We start from the raw sequence: 19,752 nt of genomic DNA, 5'->3' as shown, positions 1-19,752 counted from the left end.
AAAAAAAAAAAAAAAACTATGACTAGATTAGGAAGCATTTCTTAATAAAATTAAATTTCAATTTTATTTCATGTATTTTGGTACATTTTCCTGACTCTATGCATATGAGCTTTGTATTCTTCTTGTATGTTGAGATAAGTAGAGAGCATTAGATCTCATAGAACTAAGTTTCATATTCTGTTATATACTGCCATGATGGTTCCAGCAAACAAATTATTAGAGCACTTTAAAAGACATGATAGAATCCAAACTGCAAACAAAATTTTCAAATGCATTGATGGAGGCAAATCCATTCTTTGTCTGTTGCTCAGTCTTAGAAAATATCAGCAGAGATGTGAATATGTAGAATATAGTAAGTCACTCTGTATGTGATCTGTGGAAGAGCAACAATGTTTAACTTCTGACACATCTCTATAGCACTTCTAGAAAACTTTTGTCTTTGAATATTTGCCATGACTCATCTATATCACAACTTATATCTTATTCTTTGGGTTTTTGTTAAGTAGAAAACATTATTGGCCTATATCACATGGTAAATTGGTAATATTCTATTACAGGGTCTGTTAACATTCAGGGATGTGGCTGTGGAATTCACAATGGAGGAATGGGAATGTCTCAGCTGTTCTCAGAGGGCACTGTATAAAGATGTAATGATGGAGAATTACATTAATCTATTCTTTTTGGGTGAGAATAATCTTCTTTTAGAATTCCATATTAATCCTTTCAATTTAGGTATCTTTCCTAGAAAGAAACTCTGAAATACCTAGATACTTACAGAATAAAGAGTAATAACCAGTGCTGTATCCTGTATAGTCTCTCTAATCCTTTTACCTAGTTTTCAATCAAAAACTCCAAAGTTTAAAGAATATTGCACATTTATAGAAAGGAAATATATTGTTTCATACATAATAACTGGAATTTTAAAATCTTGGTATTGAATTGTAGTGTTTACCCGTTTGTTAATTTTAAAAAGCAAAATATTTTTTTCTAGAGCAGGATTTGTTTTTCTGAGCATTTTGCTTTTATATATTTATGTACCTTTTGACACGTGCTCTCCATGTTTTCTACTATTACACTGTGACCTTTTTTCTAGCACCTTGAAAGAAGAAGCAAGTATATATGGTTAAGTTCCATGCCAGTGTGAATTACATAATAAATTCCTAGCTGGCCTTGATATAATATGATCCTTCTGGCAGCTTCTATCTCAAAATAATTTTTGCTTGATCACCTCTTTTTCCTACCTTCTGCAAAGAACAGTGTTTAAATGAGAATTAGAAGGCTCTTTTTCAGTCATTTGATATAGATCAAATTTGACCTTCTTCTGAGTATCCGTGTAATGATTATAAAACAGAAAAGACATTTTTCCTTTCGAATTCCTAATTTACCTTTCTTTGTGAACTTAAAAAAATTATTGAATCCCTTGCTCATGTATTAATCTCTTTCTTCCCTAATTCCCTTTTTTATTTTCCAGAGAATTATCTTAAATGTGAAAAGGCGTTAGATCAAGGCACAAATCGTATTACCCACAAGCATGTGACTATCCAGGAAAAGTCTTGCAAATGTACTGAACCTGTCAAAATGATTCATGAAGCCTGCCAAGGTGCACCTTCCGGAACTAAACATAAGGATGAGTCTGTCAAAACATCAAACCTAAACAGAAAGAATATTGGGAAGAATGGAGATGAACCTTGCAGATTGGAGGACTGTGTAAACTGTTTGAATGTATGTTCCATCATTAGGCAAAATGGAAGAATCCACGTAGGAGAGAAAGAACCAAATGCTATGGAGTGTGAAAATCTTTTTGACTCAGAACATAAACTCATGCTGAAACAAAATATTAATAGTGGAAAGAAACCGCACAATTGCAAGACATGTAGTAAATACTTTAAGATGTACTCAAGTGTCACTAGACATCAGAGAGCACATACTAGAGAGAAATCCTATAAATGCACAGACTGTAGTGAATCCTTTCTGCATTTATCACAGCTCAAACTACATGACAAACTTCATTATGGGAAATATCCTTGCAAATGTGGTAAATGCTTCTATCATATATCAGGCTTTGAAAGACACGACACTATCCACCCTAGTGGGAATACTTACAAATGCAGTGATTGTGGCAAATCCTTTATCTACTACTCACAAATTCAAAAACATCAAAGGAGTCATACAGGAGAGAAACCTTACAAATGTAGTGAATGTGAGAAATGCTGTCCCCAGAAATACCAACTTACAATTCATCAGAGAATTCATACAGGAGAAAAACCTTACAAATATATTGAATGTGACAAATTCTTTACTGCAAAAAGCAGTCTTAGAAGTCATCAGAGAATTCATGCAGGAGAGAAACCTCATAAATGTAGTATATGTGACATGTGCTTTACTCACAAAGTGAGTCTTAGTAGTCATCTGAGAGTTCATACAGGAGAGAAACCTTACAAATGTAGTGCATGTGACAAATGGTATACCCGGAAAAGCAGCCTTGTTATTCATCAAAGAATTCACACAGGTGAAAAACCTTACCAATGTAGTGAATGTGAAAAATCCTTTACTGAAAAAGGCAGTCTTAGAAGTCATCAGAGAACTCATACAGGAGAGAAACCTTATAAATGTATTGAATGTGACAAATGCTTTACTCAGAAATACCAACTTACAATTCATCAGAGAAACCATACAGGAGAGAAACCTTACAAATGTACTGAATGCAAAGAATGCTTTGCTGAGAAAGGAAGTCTCAGAAGTCATCAAATAATTCATACAGGAGAGAAACCTTACAAATGTAGTGAATGTGGCAAATCCTTTACCCTGAAATGCCTTCTTACAGCTCATCAGAGAATTCATACAGGAGAGAAACCTTACAAATGTAATGAATGTGGCAAATGGTTTACTGAGAAAGGCAGTCTTAGAAGACATCAGACAGTTCACACAGGAGAGAAACCTTACAAATGTAATGAATGTGAGAGATCCTTTACCCAAAAGAGCAGTCTTAGAAGTCATCAGAAAATTCATACAGGTGAGAAACCTTACAAATGTAGTAAGTGTGACAAATGCTTTACCAAGAAATCTCAGCTTACAGTTCATCAAAGAGTACATACAGGAGAGAAGCCTTACAAATGTAGTGAATGTGAGAAATGCTTCAGCTACAAACACACCCTTAAATGTCATCAGAGAAATCATACATGAAATAATACCTTACAAATGCAGTGAATGTCACAAGTGTGTTTCTTAGAAGGGCAGTATTAGAAGCTATGAAAGAATTCATACAGAGGAGAAACCTTACAAAACTAGTGAATGTGACAAATGTTTTATTGATAAAGACAGATTTAGAAGTCATCAAGGAATTGATGCAGGAAAAATACCTTACAAATGCAGTAAATATGATAAATATGTTACCCAGAAATATTATCTTATGGTTCATAAAAGAATTCATACAACAGAGAAACCTTAGAAATGTAGTGCATATGAAAAGTAAAAAGCTTCTAGTAAAAGCTCTTCTAGAAAACATTAGAAAAATCATACAGGAGAGAAACATTACAGATGAGGTGAGTGGAACATATTCATTACCCAGAAAAACAGTCTTAGAAATCATCAGAGTGTTCATACAGGAGAGAAATGCTATGTGATTGCTTGTATATGCTTGGCCCAGAGAGTGGCACTATTTGAATGTGTGGCCATGTTGGAGTATTGCCTCATGGTGTAGGTGTATCACTGTTGGCAGGAGCTTTAATGCACTCATCATAGTGGCCTGGAAGCCAGTCTTTTCTTGTTTGCCTTCAGAACAAGAAGTGGATCTCTCAGCTCCTTCAGCTGCAGGTCTGCTGAGATAATGCCAAGCATCTCTTTCATGATAAGGGACTGAACCTCTGAATGTGTAAGCCAGCCCTAATTCTTGTTCTTGTTCTTGTAATCTTGTACGTTATAAGAGTTGCCTTGGTTACGGTGTCTGTATCACAGGAGTAAAACCATAATCAAGATACATTGCAAATGCTGTGAATGTGTCAAATGCTTTACCTGGAAAATCCATCTCATAATTCAACAGAAAATTCATACAGGAGAGAAACCTTACAATTGTAGTGCATGTGGCAAATGTTTTACCTTTAAAGACAGTATTAGAAAACATCAGATAATACATAAAAAAGACAAACCTTACCAATTAAATGAATATGACAAGGTCATTATCAGGAAAGACTATTAGAACTCATTAGAGAGCTATAAGGGAAACCTTATAAATGTAACAAATATGAGAAATGTTTATTTTAAAATAACTCTTCAAATTCATCTGAGAATTGATACAGGAAAGAAAGTTTACAAATTCTGTGAATGTGACAAATCCATTCCTGAGAAAGACCATCTAAAAGGCATCAGGGTGCTCATGCAGAAGAGAAGCCTTACAAATGTAGTTAATGTGACAAATTTTTTGCCCTGAAACCTATCTTAGAATTCCTCAGAGAAATGCAGGACACAGATGGTGGCTTAGCATAGACCTCCACTATTGGTACTTTGTACATTTGTCAGGAACAATAGAATCAAACAGCCTTGGTGAAGACTCTAGATGAAAAACAATGTTGAGAGGTGGAAGAACATCTTTAGAGGGAAATAAAGCAGCAGGCAGGGCTGGAAGGACCACACTGAATAAGAGTGGACGGGGTAAGAACTCTTCTAATGTTGCATGCTTTGTATGAAATACTCTCAGGATTTTCCCCATTTAGTATTATTATATTGGCTATTGATTTATCATATATAGTCTTTATTGTTCTGAGATATATTCCTTATATAATTACTTCAGTGATTGTATTATGATCATGTTGAACTTTGTCTTATGCCATTGACATCTATTAAAATGATCATATAATTTCTGTCCTTGAGTTTGCTTACTCTGAATATTATATTTTTCAATTGCATGTATTAAGCTATCCTTAGAAGGATAGCTTAATATCCTGTTGTAATATTATAGTCTTAAGTGGTTCTGGAATTCAGTTTATAGAGAGTCCTTTTAGTTTTTAAAACGTGTTTATTAGGTATGTAAAAAGCAAAAGTAAAAGAACAAGTAGCAAGTTACTGGCCAATGCAGTTCTTGGAGAAGGGCCATTTTCTGATCTGATTTTAACATGATACTTTATTTTCTTACATATAGAGAAGGAAGAGCATTGCTCTGAAACCTCTTCTATGCAGACTCTTACTACATTCATGAAGGATTTACTCTACTAACAGTTATTTCCTAAGTTCTACCCTTCTGAAAAACATCATTAATAGCTATGTTTCAGTATCTCACCTTTTCTTTTGTTTGTGAGAGATTATAAAATAATTATATAATTTCTCCCTTCCCTTTCTTATATCTAAATGTTCACATATAACCTTCCTTGCTTTCTTTCAGATTCATAATCTCTTTTTAATTGATGGCAAATGTGTATAAGCATATGCATATCCATACAGACTTCTAACTATAACATGCTTAGTCTGAATAATGTCATATTTATGTTTTCAAGGCTGCCCACTAATTATTGAATAATAAGTTCATATGCTCTTGCACCTGTTTAGACAGGGAACATGGCTTATTGTTTTTAATTCTTTGTTATATAGATTTCTGATTTTAAAATTAAAGATAGTAATAATGATAAAAGTAACACAGAAGAACATATGTAAACAGGTAGAACCAATTAAATCCCTTAAAGAATTATAGGAAAACACAACCAAACGAGTAAAGGAATTCAACAAAAGCATGAAGAAACTAAAATTAGAAATAGAAACTAAAGAAAGCACAAAGGGACACAACCCTGGAGATAGAAAACCTAGGAAAGAGATCTGGGGTCATAGTTGCAAGCATTACCAAGAGAATACAAGAGATATAAGAGAGAACCTCAGGTGTAGAAGATATCATGGGAAGTACTGACACAACAGTCAAAGAAATACAAAAGCTCCTAACCCATAACATCCTGGAAATACATGATGCAATGAGAAGACCAAACTTAAGGATAATAGTTATAGAAGAGAGCAAAGATTCACAACCAAAAGGGCCAGTAAATATCTTCAACAAAATAATAGAAGAAAACTTCCCTAACCTAAAGAAATAGATGCCCATTAACATAGTATAAATGACCATCTTGCTGAAAGCTATCTCTACAGATTCAGTGCAATCCCCATCAAAATTCCAATTCAGTTTTTCAAAGAGTTAGAGCAATTTGCAAATACATCTGGAATAACAAAAAACCTAGGGTAGTGAAAACTATTCTCAACAGTAAAAGAACTTCTGGTGGAATCACCATCCCTGACCTTAAGCTGTAGTATCATGCAATTGTGATAAAAACTACATGGTATTGGTACAGTGACAGTCAGATGGATCAATGGAATAGAATTTGATGCCCAGAAATGAATCCACACACCTATGGTCACTTGATCATTGACAAAGGAGCTAAAACCATCTAGTGGAAAAAAGACAGCATTTTCAACAAATGCTCAACTGACAGTTAGCATGTAGAAGAACGTAAATCGATCCATTCCTATCTCTTTGTACCAAGCTCAAGTCCAAGGGGATCAATATCCTCCACATAAACCCAGATATACTGAAACTATTAGAAAAGAAAGTGGGGAAAGAATGTCGAGCACATTGGAAATGGGAACTTTTTCTGAACAGAACACCAACATCTTGTGTACAATATCAAAAATTGACAAATGGGACGTCATAAAATTGCAAAGCTCCTGTAAGGGAAAGGACACTGTCATAGGACAAAACAGCAACCAACAGATTGGAAAAAGATCTTTAACAGTCCTACACCCAGTAGAGGATTAATATCCAATATATACAAGGAACTCAAGAAGTTCGATTCCAGAGAATCTAATAACCCTATTTAAAAATGGGACAGAGAGCTAAACAAAGAATTCTCAACTGAGGAATACTGAATGGCTGAGAAGCACCTGAGGAAATGTTCAGCATCCTTAATCATCAGGGAAATTTAAATCAAAACAGGCTTGAGATTCCACCTCACACCAGTCATAATGGCAAAGATCAAAAACTCAGGTCGGAGTAGGTACTGGTGAGGTTGTAGAGAAAGAGGAACACTCCTTCATTGTTGGTAGGATTGCAAGTTGCTACAATCACTCTGGAAATCAATTAGGCACGTCCTCAGTAAATTAGACATAGTATTATCTGAAGACCCTGCTATAATACTCCTGGGCATATACCCAGAAGATGTTCCAACATGTAATAAGGACACATGCTCCATTATGTTCATAGCAGCCTTATTTATAATAGCCAGAAACTGGAAACAACCCAGATGCCCCTCAATAGAGGAATGGATACAGAAAATGTGGTACATTTACATAATGGAATACTACTCAGCTATTAAAAACAATAAATTTATGAAATTCTTACACAAATGGATGGATATGGAGGCTATCATCCTGAGTGAGGTAACCCAATCACAAAAGAACACACATGGTATGCATGGACTGATAAGTGGATATTAGCCCAGAAGCTTGGAATACCCAAGATACAATCCACCAACCACAGAAAACTCAAGAAGGAAGACCAAAGTGTGGGTATTTCAATCCTTATTAGAAGGGGGAACAAAATACCCAAGTAAGGGGTTGGAGAGCCAAATATGGATCAGAGACTGAAGGAAGGACACTCCAGAGACTGCCCCACCTGGTAATCCTTCCCATATTCAGTCACGAAACCTAGACTCTGTTTTGGATGCCAGCAAATACTGGCTGACAGGAGGGTAATATAGCTGGCTCCTGAGAGGCTCTGCCAGTGCCCGACTAAGAACAGCAGTAGAAGTTCACAACCATCCATTGGACTGAGCACAGGGTCCCCATTTAAGCAGCTAGAGAAAGGACTCAAGGAGCTGAAGGGTTTGCAGTCCCTTAGAACGAACAACAATATGAACTAACTAGTACCGTCAGAGCTTTAAGGGACTCAACCACAAACCAAGGAGTATATGTGGTGGGACTGATTGCAGCATGTGTATAGTAGAGGATTGCAAAGTTGATCATCAAAGGGAGGAGAGGCCCTTGTCCCTGTGAAGGTTCTGTGCCCCAGTTTAGGGGAATTCCAGGGCCAATAAGTGGGAGAGGGTAGGGTGGCAAGCATGGGGAGTGGGGAGGCAACAGGGGTTTGTTCTTGTTGTTTGTTTTTCTTTGTTTTTTGGAGGGGAAACTGGGAAAGGAGAAATCATATGACATGTAAATAAAAAAATATCTAATAAAAAAATAGAATCTTCCTTGCAAAAAAATCCCAAGGCAAAATGGTTTTAGTGCAGAATTCTTCCAGGCTTTTGAAGAAAAGAAAATAATAATATTCCCCAAACTAGAAGGAGCATTGCCAACTCATTCTGTGGGGCTACAGTCTCCCTGATAATTTAAAGCACACAAACACTAAACAATCAAAGAGAAGTTCAGAACAATATCCTTTATGAACTTTGATGAAAAAATACTCAATATAATACTATCCAAATCCAAGAACAACACCTTTACAAAACACACCAATAATATAAAATATCTTGTTCTAATACTATCCAAGCAAATGAAATGCTGTTTGACAAGAATGTCTAGTTTCTAAAAAAAGAAACCAAGGGTGATATTAGAAAACAGAAAAATCTCCAATGCTCATAGATCAGTACGATTAATGGTGAAAATTTCCAGCTTACCAAAAGCAATCTAAATACTTCAATGCAATTACTATGAAATTTCCAATACAATTCTTTACATACCTTAAAACAGACAAAAAGCAGGATTGCTAAAATAATCCTACATAATAAAAGAACTCCTGGAGGTTATCACTATCCCTGATCTCAAGTTCTACTATACAAAGGGTAAGTAGTACATGACTGGCCACCATCTTGACTTTGGGACAAAGAAGACCTGTAAATTCACCACCATCTTAGTTAAGGGCAGTTACATAACTGGCAGCCATCTTTCTTGTGGGAAAGTCATACCTTCACTGCAATTTCACTGCATGCTTGTGGCCAGTTTAAATGCATGAGAAAAAAAAATGTTTCTTTATCCTATTACCAGATGCCTAGACTCAGAATTTACCTTCAGACTTTCTAGCCATTAGATTTATTTAATGAGGTATCAAAATTGCACCTTTGGGCATATATCCTAAAGATGCTTCACCATAACAGTTGTTCAACTCAACTATGTTCATATCAGCTTTATTTGCAATAGCCAGGGACAACCTAGACATTTCTCAAGTGAAAGAATGGATAAAGAAAATGTACATTTATACAACAGTATACCACTCAGATATTAAAAGCTAGGACATCATGACATTTGCAGGCAAATGAGTGAAACTAGAAAATATAATCTTGAATGAGGTAACCCAGATCCAGAAAGACACACATGGTATGTACTCACTCATCAGTGGATGGTAGGCATAAAGTAAAGGATATCCAGGCTACAATCTACAGAGTCAAAGAAGCTAAGTAACAAGAAGGGTCAAAGGGATTCTCACTCAGAATCCAATGAGAAAATTCTGCTTTGTCAATTGAGAAAATTGAACCGAGCAGTGTTGTTGAGAGAATTAATACAAATAGGACTTCTCCTGAGACAAATAGATTTCAGGTGTGAACACATTCACCATGACTATGTAATAGAGCAGAACCTCTCCTGAGACAAACAGGTTTCAGGTGTCAACATACCTTTTATCATTGCAAATGCAAAACAATCCAATATACACAAATTTGCATCTCCTCATAGAAACATTAGCTTTATGTTATAAAAATGTCACATATTCCTTCCATTGCCTGCACTCCTAATTTGTTGAAATATTTAGTATTAGACTTCAAGATCTGTCCCTTCTAATTATATATTCCCACAAGCTGTTCAATCATGTCATACACTACATTTGTAAGGTCCCTCTCCCGTATGTTTTCTCTTATGAGTTCTAAAATAATCTCCCTTTGTGAAGAATGTGTCTCATTCACTTTATTTGTAAAGCTTCTCTACTGTTTGCATTCTCTGATGAGTGCCAAGATTATATTTCTTGTCAAAGAATTTATCAATTTATCACATTCACTAAATTCGTAGTTTCTATGCTGTGTGAGTACTTTGAAGAATATTAAGACTGCATTTTTGGTTAAAGCGTTTGCCATATTCACTACATTTGTAAAATTTCTGTCCTGTATGAATTCTCAGGAGAATTTGAAAATACTTTCCCCATAAAGAATTTGTCACATTCAGTAAATTTGAAAAGTTTATTTCCAGTACTGGTTTGTTTCAGCATGAATTTATCTTTATTATCAAAAACCTTATCAGATAACATGTTATGTTCTTTTTTCCTATATGGAGTCCATGACTTAGACTAATGACAGAGCACAAATTTAAACAGTTTACATTGTTTTTATATTTGCAAGTTATCTGGTATTCACAGTTTTATGTCTGGTAAGGTCTGATGATTCAACAGACACATCTCTGTGACTACTTTCATAAGATGCATTATGGGTGGATTCATGAATTATTTTGCCAAGTTCATGAAATTTATTATGCTTCTCTTGGATATCCACATGCTTGTGGAAAATATGCTGTGTATCTTTGAAAGGCCCCTGTGAGGAGACCCCCACTCAAATCTCGGGAGGACGTGCACCCAAGGAATCATGAGAGACCGTCTTGATGTAAACACATGAGGCAGTTTAATATCTGAGCGCACAAGGCTCAGGGCTTAGGGGTTCATATAGGGAAAAGGTCTGAGGGAACAAAGGAATGGGTGTGGCTATACATGATTGGCTATTTCAAATATCAGCTAGTGTACGTGCAGATCAGGGTGGAAAATTCCTAAGGGTGGTAATTTGAGTCTACAGAGCATCTGGCTGACCTTAAACCATATCTAAGAGGACCAGATGACCCGTTACTCAGTTGGGTCATGCCAGGGCCTACCAGGACATATCTTTGCATGCTTTCTCCTCCACATCTTCCCAGCCTGCTAGTTCCCAGAATGTCCCAACAGCTCGCCTGCCCCTGCCCAGGCCCATCTGGACATGCTCGACCTTGGCCCACTGTGTTTTCCTCAAACCTGCAATTTTCTCATTAGCCAGCCCAAGTCTCAAATTTAAGTCTTTCATTATCTCTTTGATCACAGGATTTAATTCCATTGTATTTTTCATGCTGTTTTTTTTTACTTGAAATATACATTTTATAATTTTCCTTTCTAAGCTCTCTATGCTTGACCAAAGTTCTCCTGATAAGATTGAACCAAAAGATAAAGTCTAAACTATGCTTTTTTGATATTTCATCAATGCAGTTAATCTAAATCTTTTTTTAACCTCAATCTCAAATAAGAGGTTCACACAGATGCAAAAAGCAACCACATTCTTCTCCAAAATATCACAAGTACTATCTGTAGGTCACATAGTAAAATTTTTCTCCAATGAACCCTCTTGGGCCAGGTCTGCACAGTTCAAATCACCTGCAGCATCAATGTCTTCCATATTCCGACTAGGATGGCCCATTATGCCCCAGTTAAAGCTTTCCACTGCTTTTCAAAGTTTCAAGATCCACATTCTTCAAATGAATGCATACTCAGGCCTATCACACCAATACCCCAGTCCCTGGTACCAACTTGTCTTAGAGATTTACTGCTGTGAAGACACATCATGACAAAGGCAGCTCTTATAACAGGCAGCATTTAATTGGTGCTGGCTAACAGGTACTGAAGTTCAGTCCATTATCACCATGCTGGAAAGCATGGCAGAGTTCAGGCTGGCATGGTGCTAGATGGGGTGGAGTTCTATATCTTCAGCCAAAGAAAGTCAGGTGCAGACTCTCTTCAGGCAGTTAGGACGAGGGTCATAAAACCACACCTCATAGTGACACACTTCCTCCAACAAGGCCACACCTATTCCAAGAAGGCCACAGCCCTCAACCAAGCATATTTAAAACACCACAAACACTGAGACTGGGAAGAATCTCTCTAGAGAGAAACATATGTCAGTTGCCAACACACCCATCATCACTGTGTGACATAAAATGCTTAACAGAGGTACGAAAATATTACAGTCTTCATCTCCTTACAAACACATCAATGTTGTCTTTGTGAGGTAACACTATGACCACTACACATCTCATAAAAGAAAACAATTAATTACAGCTGGCATATTTTAGGTTGTTTCTGGTAGCTTGTCATTGTCACTGATTCTTTTTGGAAGGCAGCCTATTATTTTATTTTATTTTTTTCTTTTTGTTGTTGTAGTTGTAGAATTTCCTGCATTCATGTAGTTTCTCTCCCCTAAGGATTCACTTTTATCTTGAATCATATTTCAAATCAAATAATTTATCATTCTTTTAAGAATTGTTTTATAGGGTGGATTCATTCTTGGACTTTGATATTTGAACAGAAACTAAAACATTTGTCACAGTCTTTATATTTACAAAGTCCTTCTCTAATAAGCATATATTTTTTTTAATGTCTGGTCAGGCTTATTGATTCAATAGATGAATATCTGTGGTTATGACACTAGCACTTGCTGGTGTTTTCTGTAGTATCACTTGTGTTTTTAAAAAGTTTGCACTGTAATGCCATGGGCCAGTGTCTTAGCCAGGGTTTCTATTCCTGCACAACATCATGACCAAGAAACAAGTTGGGGAGGAAAGGGTTTATTTGGCTTACTTCCATATTGCTGTTCATCACCAAAGGAAGTCAGAACTGGAACTCAAGCAGTTGAGTAAGCAGGAGCTGTTGCAGAGGCCATGGAGGGATGTTCTTTACTGGCTTGCTTCCCCTGGCTTGCTCAGCCTGCTCTCTTATAGAGCCCAAAACCTCCAGCCCAGGGATGGCACCACCCACAAGGGGCCCTACCCACTTGATCACTAATTGAGAAAATGCCCCACAGCTGGATCTCATGGGGGCACTTCCCCAACTGAAGCTCCCTTCTGTGATAACTCCAGCCTGTGTCAAGTTGACACACAAAACTAGCCAGTACAGCCAGCCAGTCTAGGCCTCCCTCCACCCGTGGGGGGAACAGAGTCCTCCTAGTCAGGTAGACAAGGCGTTGGTGAAGAAATGACAAACAGACACAGAACAAGGGAGTGCAATTGTACAAAGTAGAAATCAGGCTTATATAGTATACAGCAAAACAGGGCAAACTACAGAAGTCAGGTAGGCAGGAGATGGCTACAGTACAATCAATCAGCCAGGTGCAAGGCGGAGGAGCAATGGTGTCCTTCTTCTTGGGCTGTTCTGGCAGTCCCAAGTTAAATTCTCAGGATCTGTCTGAGGCAAGCAGCTGAAGGTCGCATTTTAGCATTCCTTGGCTGTAACATAAATAATTAGTGCTAGAAGCCCTATAACTTCTCTCTAGTCAGTAAAGCAATTCTGCCTTGTATGGGACTGCTCTGATAATTAGTGCCTAACTGCTATCTCTAAATTTGTGGGACTGCTCTGATGATTTGTGTCTAACTGCTATCTCTAACTTTGGAGTCAGATAAGACAGCTCCTTTGTAGAAATTCCAAGCTAACTACAACTACGAAATCAACTAGGATTATTGAAACACTGTGGAAGCCAGGAAATAATGTTCAATCTCAGTGTTAGCTAAAACAAACTATTTCTTAGGGCACCTTTATGCCTGAATAAAGAAAGCACACAGATCTCTTCACAGATTATAGCAGAGATCAATCTGAAACACCTCTGAGTTAGGAGATGTCAGTGACTGACTACCTTAGGAGGCTGACTCCTTTTGAAGTGTACCCCTCAGTTCTGTGATTAGGTTTTTAGTCCTGTCCCAGGCACAACTGAAGTAAACGAGTTCTGTGTAACACTGTGAGGATTCATAAATCATTTCCAAGATCATTATGTTTGTAAGACTTCTCTTAGGGATTCACACATTGATGGGCAATATGCTTTAGGCCTTGATCCAAGATTTTCTTGTATTTACCATACATATGAAGATTCTCTGGACAATGAATGCAGTTAAGGCTAATAGAGATTTGTACATGATTAATAAGATCCAAAAACTTATTTCTGCTTTCATTCTTTAAGATTAGTAAACTAAATTCTGTAGAATGACACTCTCAGCAAAGGCTTTTCATTGTTTCAATATCCTTTTGTGGATGTTACTGTATGGATGATCAGAAGAACCTTCATTGTGACACGATCACAATAGAAGAACAAAAGCTTTCTGATACTTACTTTAACTGCATACAATGCAGAAGGTAGGATAACTAGACGATGAAACAATTCTACAATTTTGGAAAGGAGCTTCCTGATGGATGCTGTCTCAGGAGTATTTCTTTTTTTAATTTAATCTTTGTTTGTTTGTTTGTATGTTTGCACTGCATATTTTATTCCCCTCCCACTGTTCCACATCTCAAACCTTCCCCACACCCACTCCCTACCCCATCAGACTTATAAACTCCCTGGGGCCTCCAGTCTCTGTTGCAACAAAGACACTCCATGTCCATGGCAGCTCCTATAAAGAAAAACCTTTAATTGAAAGTGCCTTACAGTTTCAAAGGTTTACTCAATTACCATCATGGAAGGAAGCATGATAGCATGCAGGCAGATGTTCTTTATCTGGATCAAAGGCAGCAGGAAGAGACAGTGACCCACTAGGGTTGGCTTGAGATTATGCAAATTCAAAGCCCAGCCCCAGTGAATAATTTCTTCTAACAAGCCAATCCTACTTTAAGAAGGCCACTCCTTCTAATAGTAGCATTCCCTAAGAGCAAATCGGGAACAATTTCTTTCATATCACTACATGTCCTATAAAGAATTCTTTTGTATTTCCATGTTTCCAAGGCAGAAATTTTTAAAAAATTCAAGACTTTATAGAATTCAATGAAAATGAATACATAGCACTCCCAAATTTATCAGACATAATAAAATTGGTGCTAAGAATTAAGTTCATAGCAGAGCGTGCCTACATAAAAATGTTGCAGATATCTTATAATAGCAACTTAGCAGTACACCTATAACTTCTATAAAAAAAAAATCACATACTAGACGAAGATATAACCACATTGAGGTTCAGAATCGATACAATGGAACAAGTCACAATACAAAGAATTAATAAAAGTGTTTGTTCCATGAGAAAAATCAACATGATAGACCCTTATCCAAAGTAACTAAAAATGGAGTCAGGATATCCCAATTATCCAAGTCAGAAATGTAAAGGAGGATATAAAATAGATACCAAGGAAACTCATAGAATCTCTAGCTTAAAAACTTGAACTCTGCATTGGAAAATTTAAATGAAATGGAAAAGTTTTTCAATAGATAACAAATAAAAAAATGAAATCAAGTTGTGATGAACAATTTAAATAGACTTATATTCTTGAAGAAATAGAAAGAGTCCCTAAAAGTCTCCCAAACAAACCAAGCCAAAGGCCAAACAGTTTCAGCACACAACTCTACCAGCCTTTATATAAAGTTATAATGCCAATACTACTCAAATTATTCCACAAAATAGAAGCAGAAGGAACATTTACAAATTCATTTTATGAGGCCTCAGTCATTCTGATTTCTAAAAAACACAAAATTTTACAGAAGAAAGAGAATTAGAGACCAGTTTTCCTTAAGACATAGATTTTAAAAATATGTAATTGAGGCTAGAAACATAGGTCAGCACTTGAGAGCATTGACTGCTCTTCCAGATGTCTTGAGTTCAATTTCCAGCAAGCACATGGTGGCTCACAAACATCTGTACTGGGATTTGATCTTTATGGTGTGTTTAAAGAGAGTAACAGTGAACTCACATACATAAAATGAAAAAAATCTTTAAAAATGGAATAAAATACTTGTAAAACAAATCCAAGAAGACATAAAAATACCTACCATGATCAAGTAGGCATCATCCAAAAAATGCAGAGATTACTCAATATAAGAAAATTAGTCAATGTAATCCACTATATAAATAAACTGAAAGGAAATAAATCTATATTATCATTGCTCTAGAAGCATTTGACATAATCCAGGCCATTCAAGAAAGAAATCATGGATAGATTAGAAACACAAAGAACGTATTTAAACATATTGAAGATGATTTACCTCAAGTTTCTTGTTAAAAGCAAATTAAGTGAAGGAAAACACAGCAATTCCATTAAAATTCGGAACAAGATAAAGATGCTCATTCTTTCCTTATATGTTCAATATAGTACATAAACTTCTAGTTAGAGTAATTATAGAACTAAATGAGATCAAGAAGAAACAACTTGGAGATGAAGAAGTCAATGTATCATTATTTATAAATTATATATTACACATAAAGAATCCCAAAAATTCTATAAGGGAATTCCTACACCTAATAAACACCTTCAGTGTTTATATTCACTAACTCCTATATATAACTAACAAATGAACTGAGAAAGAAATCAAGAAAACAATTCCCTTTACAATAGCTACAAATAATAAAAAATATCTTGATGTATAACTAACTAATCAAGCAACTGAAAAAATTGTGTGACAAAAACTTCAAGTCTTTAAAGAAAACAGTTAGGGGCTGGCGGGATGGCTCAGCGGGTAAGAGTACTGACTGCTCTTCCAAAGGTCCTGAGTTCGGATCCCAGCAACCACATGGGCTCACAACCACCCGTAATGAGAACAGACGCCCTCTTCTGGTGCGTCTGAAGATAGCTGCAGTAAATTACACTGGAGAGAGCAGGGGCTGAGTGAGCGAGGGAGACCTGTGGAGCTAGCAGGGCCAGCAGAGGTCCTGAGTTCAACAGCAGCCACACACATGATGGCTCATGGCCATCTGTACAGCTACAGTGTACTCATGCACATAAAATAAATAAAATAAAAATCTAAAAACAACAACAACAACAAAAAACAATTAAATAAGATATCTGAAGTTAGAAAGATGCCCTATGTTCATGAATCTGTATGTTTAACATAGTAAAAATGGATGTTTTACCAATTCAATATAAGAATACAAGACAATTATCATCAAATTCCAATACAATCTTTTACAGATTTTGAAAGGACAATACTCAACTTCCACGTAGAAAAATAGAAAGGGAAGGATAGCTAAAACAATCCCAAACAAAAAAGGAACGTCCAGAGATATCATGATCCCTGCTTTCAAGCTGTACTACAGAGCTACAGTAGTAAAAACCACATGAAATTTGCCAGGGGCCAGCCCCAGAAGTCCTTCTTTCTGGTTTTCTCTTGAAGGTAGCTGAGGGTGAAGAGTGTTGGCAGGGACAAGTCTTATTCTTGCAATATATTTAGAGTTGCTCTTTAATAATAAAATGTTTACCTCTGATGTCTAAGTTACTTCATTGTGGTAACTAACTGACTTGCATGTTTGAGTTCCTCTGAGACAGGAAGGCTTCAGTCTCTGGTATTTACCATCTCATAGTAAAACATTGAAAACTAAATAAAATAATCTTTATCCTGTCTCCACAGCAATTTCAAGGCTCTGATACCCAGACTGCTATCTACAGTCAGAGAAAAAAAGGGGATACATTGCAAACAGATTTTAATCTTTATTTCTAAGTTCTTCCTAAAAGGTTCTCTTACTCTCTAAAAAGTGCTCCATAAATTCATTGTATTTAATAGCTGAGTAGTTTCCATTGTGTAGATGTGCCACATTTTCTATATCCATTCCTCTGTTTAGGGACATTTGGGTTGTTTCCACTTTCTGGTTCTTATAAATAAGGCTGCTATGAACATAGTGAAGCATGTGTCCATATTATGTATTGGAGCATCGTTGAGTATATGCCCAGGAGTGGTATAGCTGGGTCCTCTGGTAGTACTATGTCCAATTTCGAGAGGAACTGTCAAACTGATTTCCAGAGTAGTTTTACCAGCTTGCAGTCCCACCAGCAATGAAGGAGTGTTCCTCTTTCTCCACAACCTTGCCATCATGTGCTGTCACCTGAGTTTTTTATCCTAGCCATTCTGACTGGTGTGAGGTGGAATGTTAGGGTTGTTTTGATTTGCATTTCCTTGATGACTAAGGATGTTGAACATTTCTTTAGGTGCTTCTCAGCCATTCAGTATTTGTCAGTTGAGAATACTTTGTTTAGCTCTGTACCCCATTTTTAATAGGGTTATTTGTTGCTCTGGAGTCTAACTTCTTGAGTATGACAGGAGTCTGATATAGCTATCTCCTGAGAGAGGCTCTGACAGTACCCGACTAATATAGAAGTAGAGGCTCACAGCCATCCATTGGACTGAGAACAGGGTCTCCAGTGAAGGAGCTAGCGAAAGGACCCAAGGAGCTGAAGGGTTTGCAGCCCCTTAGGATGAACAACAATATGAACTAACTAGTACCCTCACAGCTACCAGGGACTAAAACACCAACCAAAGAGTACACATGGTGGTACTAATGGCTCCAGCATCATATGTATAGCAGAGGATGGCCAAGTTGGTCATCAATGTGAGGAGAGGCCCTTGGGCCTGTGAAGGTTCTATGCCCCAGTGTAGGGGAATGCCAGGGCCAGTAAGCAGGAGGGGGTGGAGTAGTGAGCAGGCAGAAGTGGGAGGGAACAGGACTTTGTTTTAGTTTTTGTTTATTTTATTTTTATTTTTATTTTGGAGGGAAACCTGGGAAAGGAGGTACTATAAATAAAGAAAACATCTAATAAAAAAAAGTTCTCCAAAAAAAGTCTTCTGTCCTCTCTTCTAATCTTGCTTGCTCCTCCTGCTCTGATGTAATAATAATGCCATTACTCTCAATGCCAAACCAATGTAATATTTCCAAGTCTTTTGTATCTTTTCTAGAGTATATCACATGGATTATCCAAGCATCCTTTTATTTTACTTTATTATTTTTACAAAAGTTCACTAGAATTCAAACTTAAATTCAAATCATAAATTGAATAAGCAATGTATAACAAAGAATGTTTACATGCATATCCATTTAGGGTAATTATCTGGCTAATTATTTGTCACTAGCTCTATAGGTTCATGGAGAGTAAAAGCCCATAACTAAGTTATCATTGAAGTTTTGTATAGATAAATCCAGTCAAGTTTTATCTTCTGTCCTTGCACTTATAATAAATCATTAGTTCCCTTTTTGTGACCTTTGGTTAATTGTTTTAAAACTTCTTAGAATGTGCTCTAAGTTGTAGATTCCTGTTTTCTATCTCAGAAGCAATTAACTCCTGACATTTGAAGACTGGCAGTTCTCATTGCAATTTTGACATGAAAAAGAAATTAATCGAAGTCCTATAACAAAATATCTTAATAATTACCAATATAATTTTAGGAATTCTTATGCTATCAACACTAAAAATTAAGAAATAATGTATTTGTCCACACAGAATCACTACAAGAGAGTACATCTTCGTTGTTCTAGAAAAATCTGCTCAAAGGGGTGGACTAATACATAGTGATTATTATATATATTTAATAATAACAGGAAAGCATATTAATAGCCGAAGAAGCAAATGCGACACGACTTTAAGTCCATGGTGGAACCATCTCAGGAAGATCACCTGCTCATTTTTTGGTTCTCTTAGATGCCACGACTGGTGGGGTGTTCAGCGGGGACCTAGGACAGGGGAGAAACACTGGCGGGGGGGAGTACAAGAGACATGAAGAATGAGAGCAAGACAGTTTTCTGATCAAGCCGTGAAAAACTTTACTTCAGGGATGACAATATAAGCATAAACAAGAGGAAGCTTCCAGGAGGGGTAAGAGCCCCGGGAGCTATCCAAAGGCCAGGTGGCAATCTTCAGTCTCTGGAACCAACAATCACAGTGTCCTCCACACCCACATATATTCTTACTGTTAGATTACACATGTTCTATCAGAGATGTATGTGTAAGCTAGTAATTTTCCACAGGGTCATGGTTAAGACCATGGCTCCTGGCAC

At 36.7% G+C, this 19,752-nt stretch overlaps 1 protein-coding gene across 1 annotated transcript in view; it reads left to right on the top strand.

The window, feature by feature from the left end:
• Positions 1–4,865, top strand: part of LOC116077655 (zinc finger protein 883-like) — an 89,323-nt gene extending 84,458 nt beyond the window's left edge. Inside the window, exons 6-7 of the mRNA XM_031352353.1 lie at positions 558–684; positions 1,472–4,865. Coding sequence (XP_031208213.1) covers positions 558–684; positions 1,472–3,183 — 1,839 coding nt within the window. The 3' untranslated portion in view covers positions 3,184–4,865. The remainder of the gene's footprint in view (positions 1–557; positions 685–1,471) is intronic.
• Positions 4,866–19,752: the final 14,887 nt, after the last annotated feature.

This window comes from Mastomys coucha, unplaced genomic scaffold, assembly GCF_008632895.1.
Source record: "Mastomys coucha isolate ucsf_1 unplaced genomic scaffold, UCSF_Mcou_1 pScaffold5, whole genome shotgun sequence".
Taxonomy (NCBI): Eukaryota; Metazoa; Chordata; class Mammalia; order Rodentia; family Muridae; genus Mastomys; species Mastomys coucha.
The sequence above is the reverse complement of the archived record's forward strand: the minus strand, read 5'-3'. Positions and strand labels throughout refer to the sequence as shown.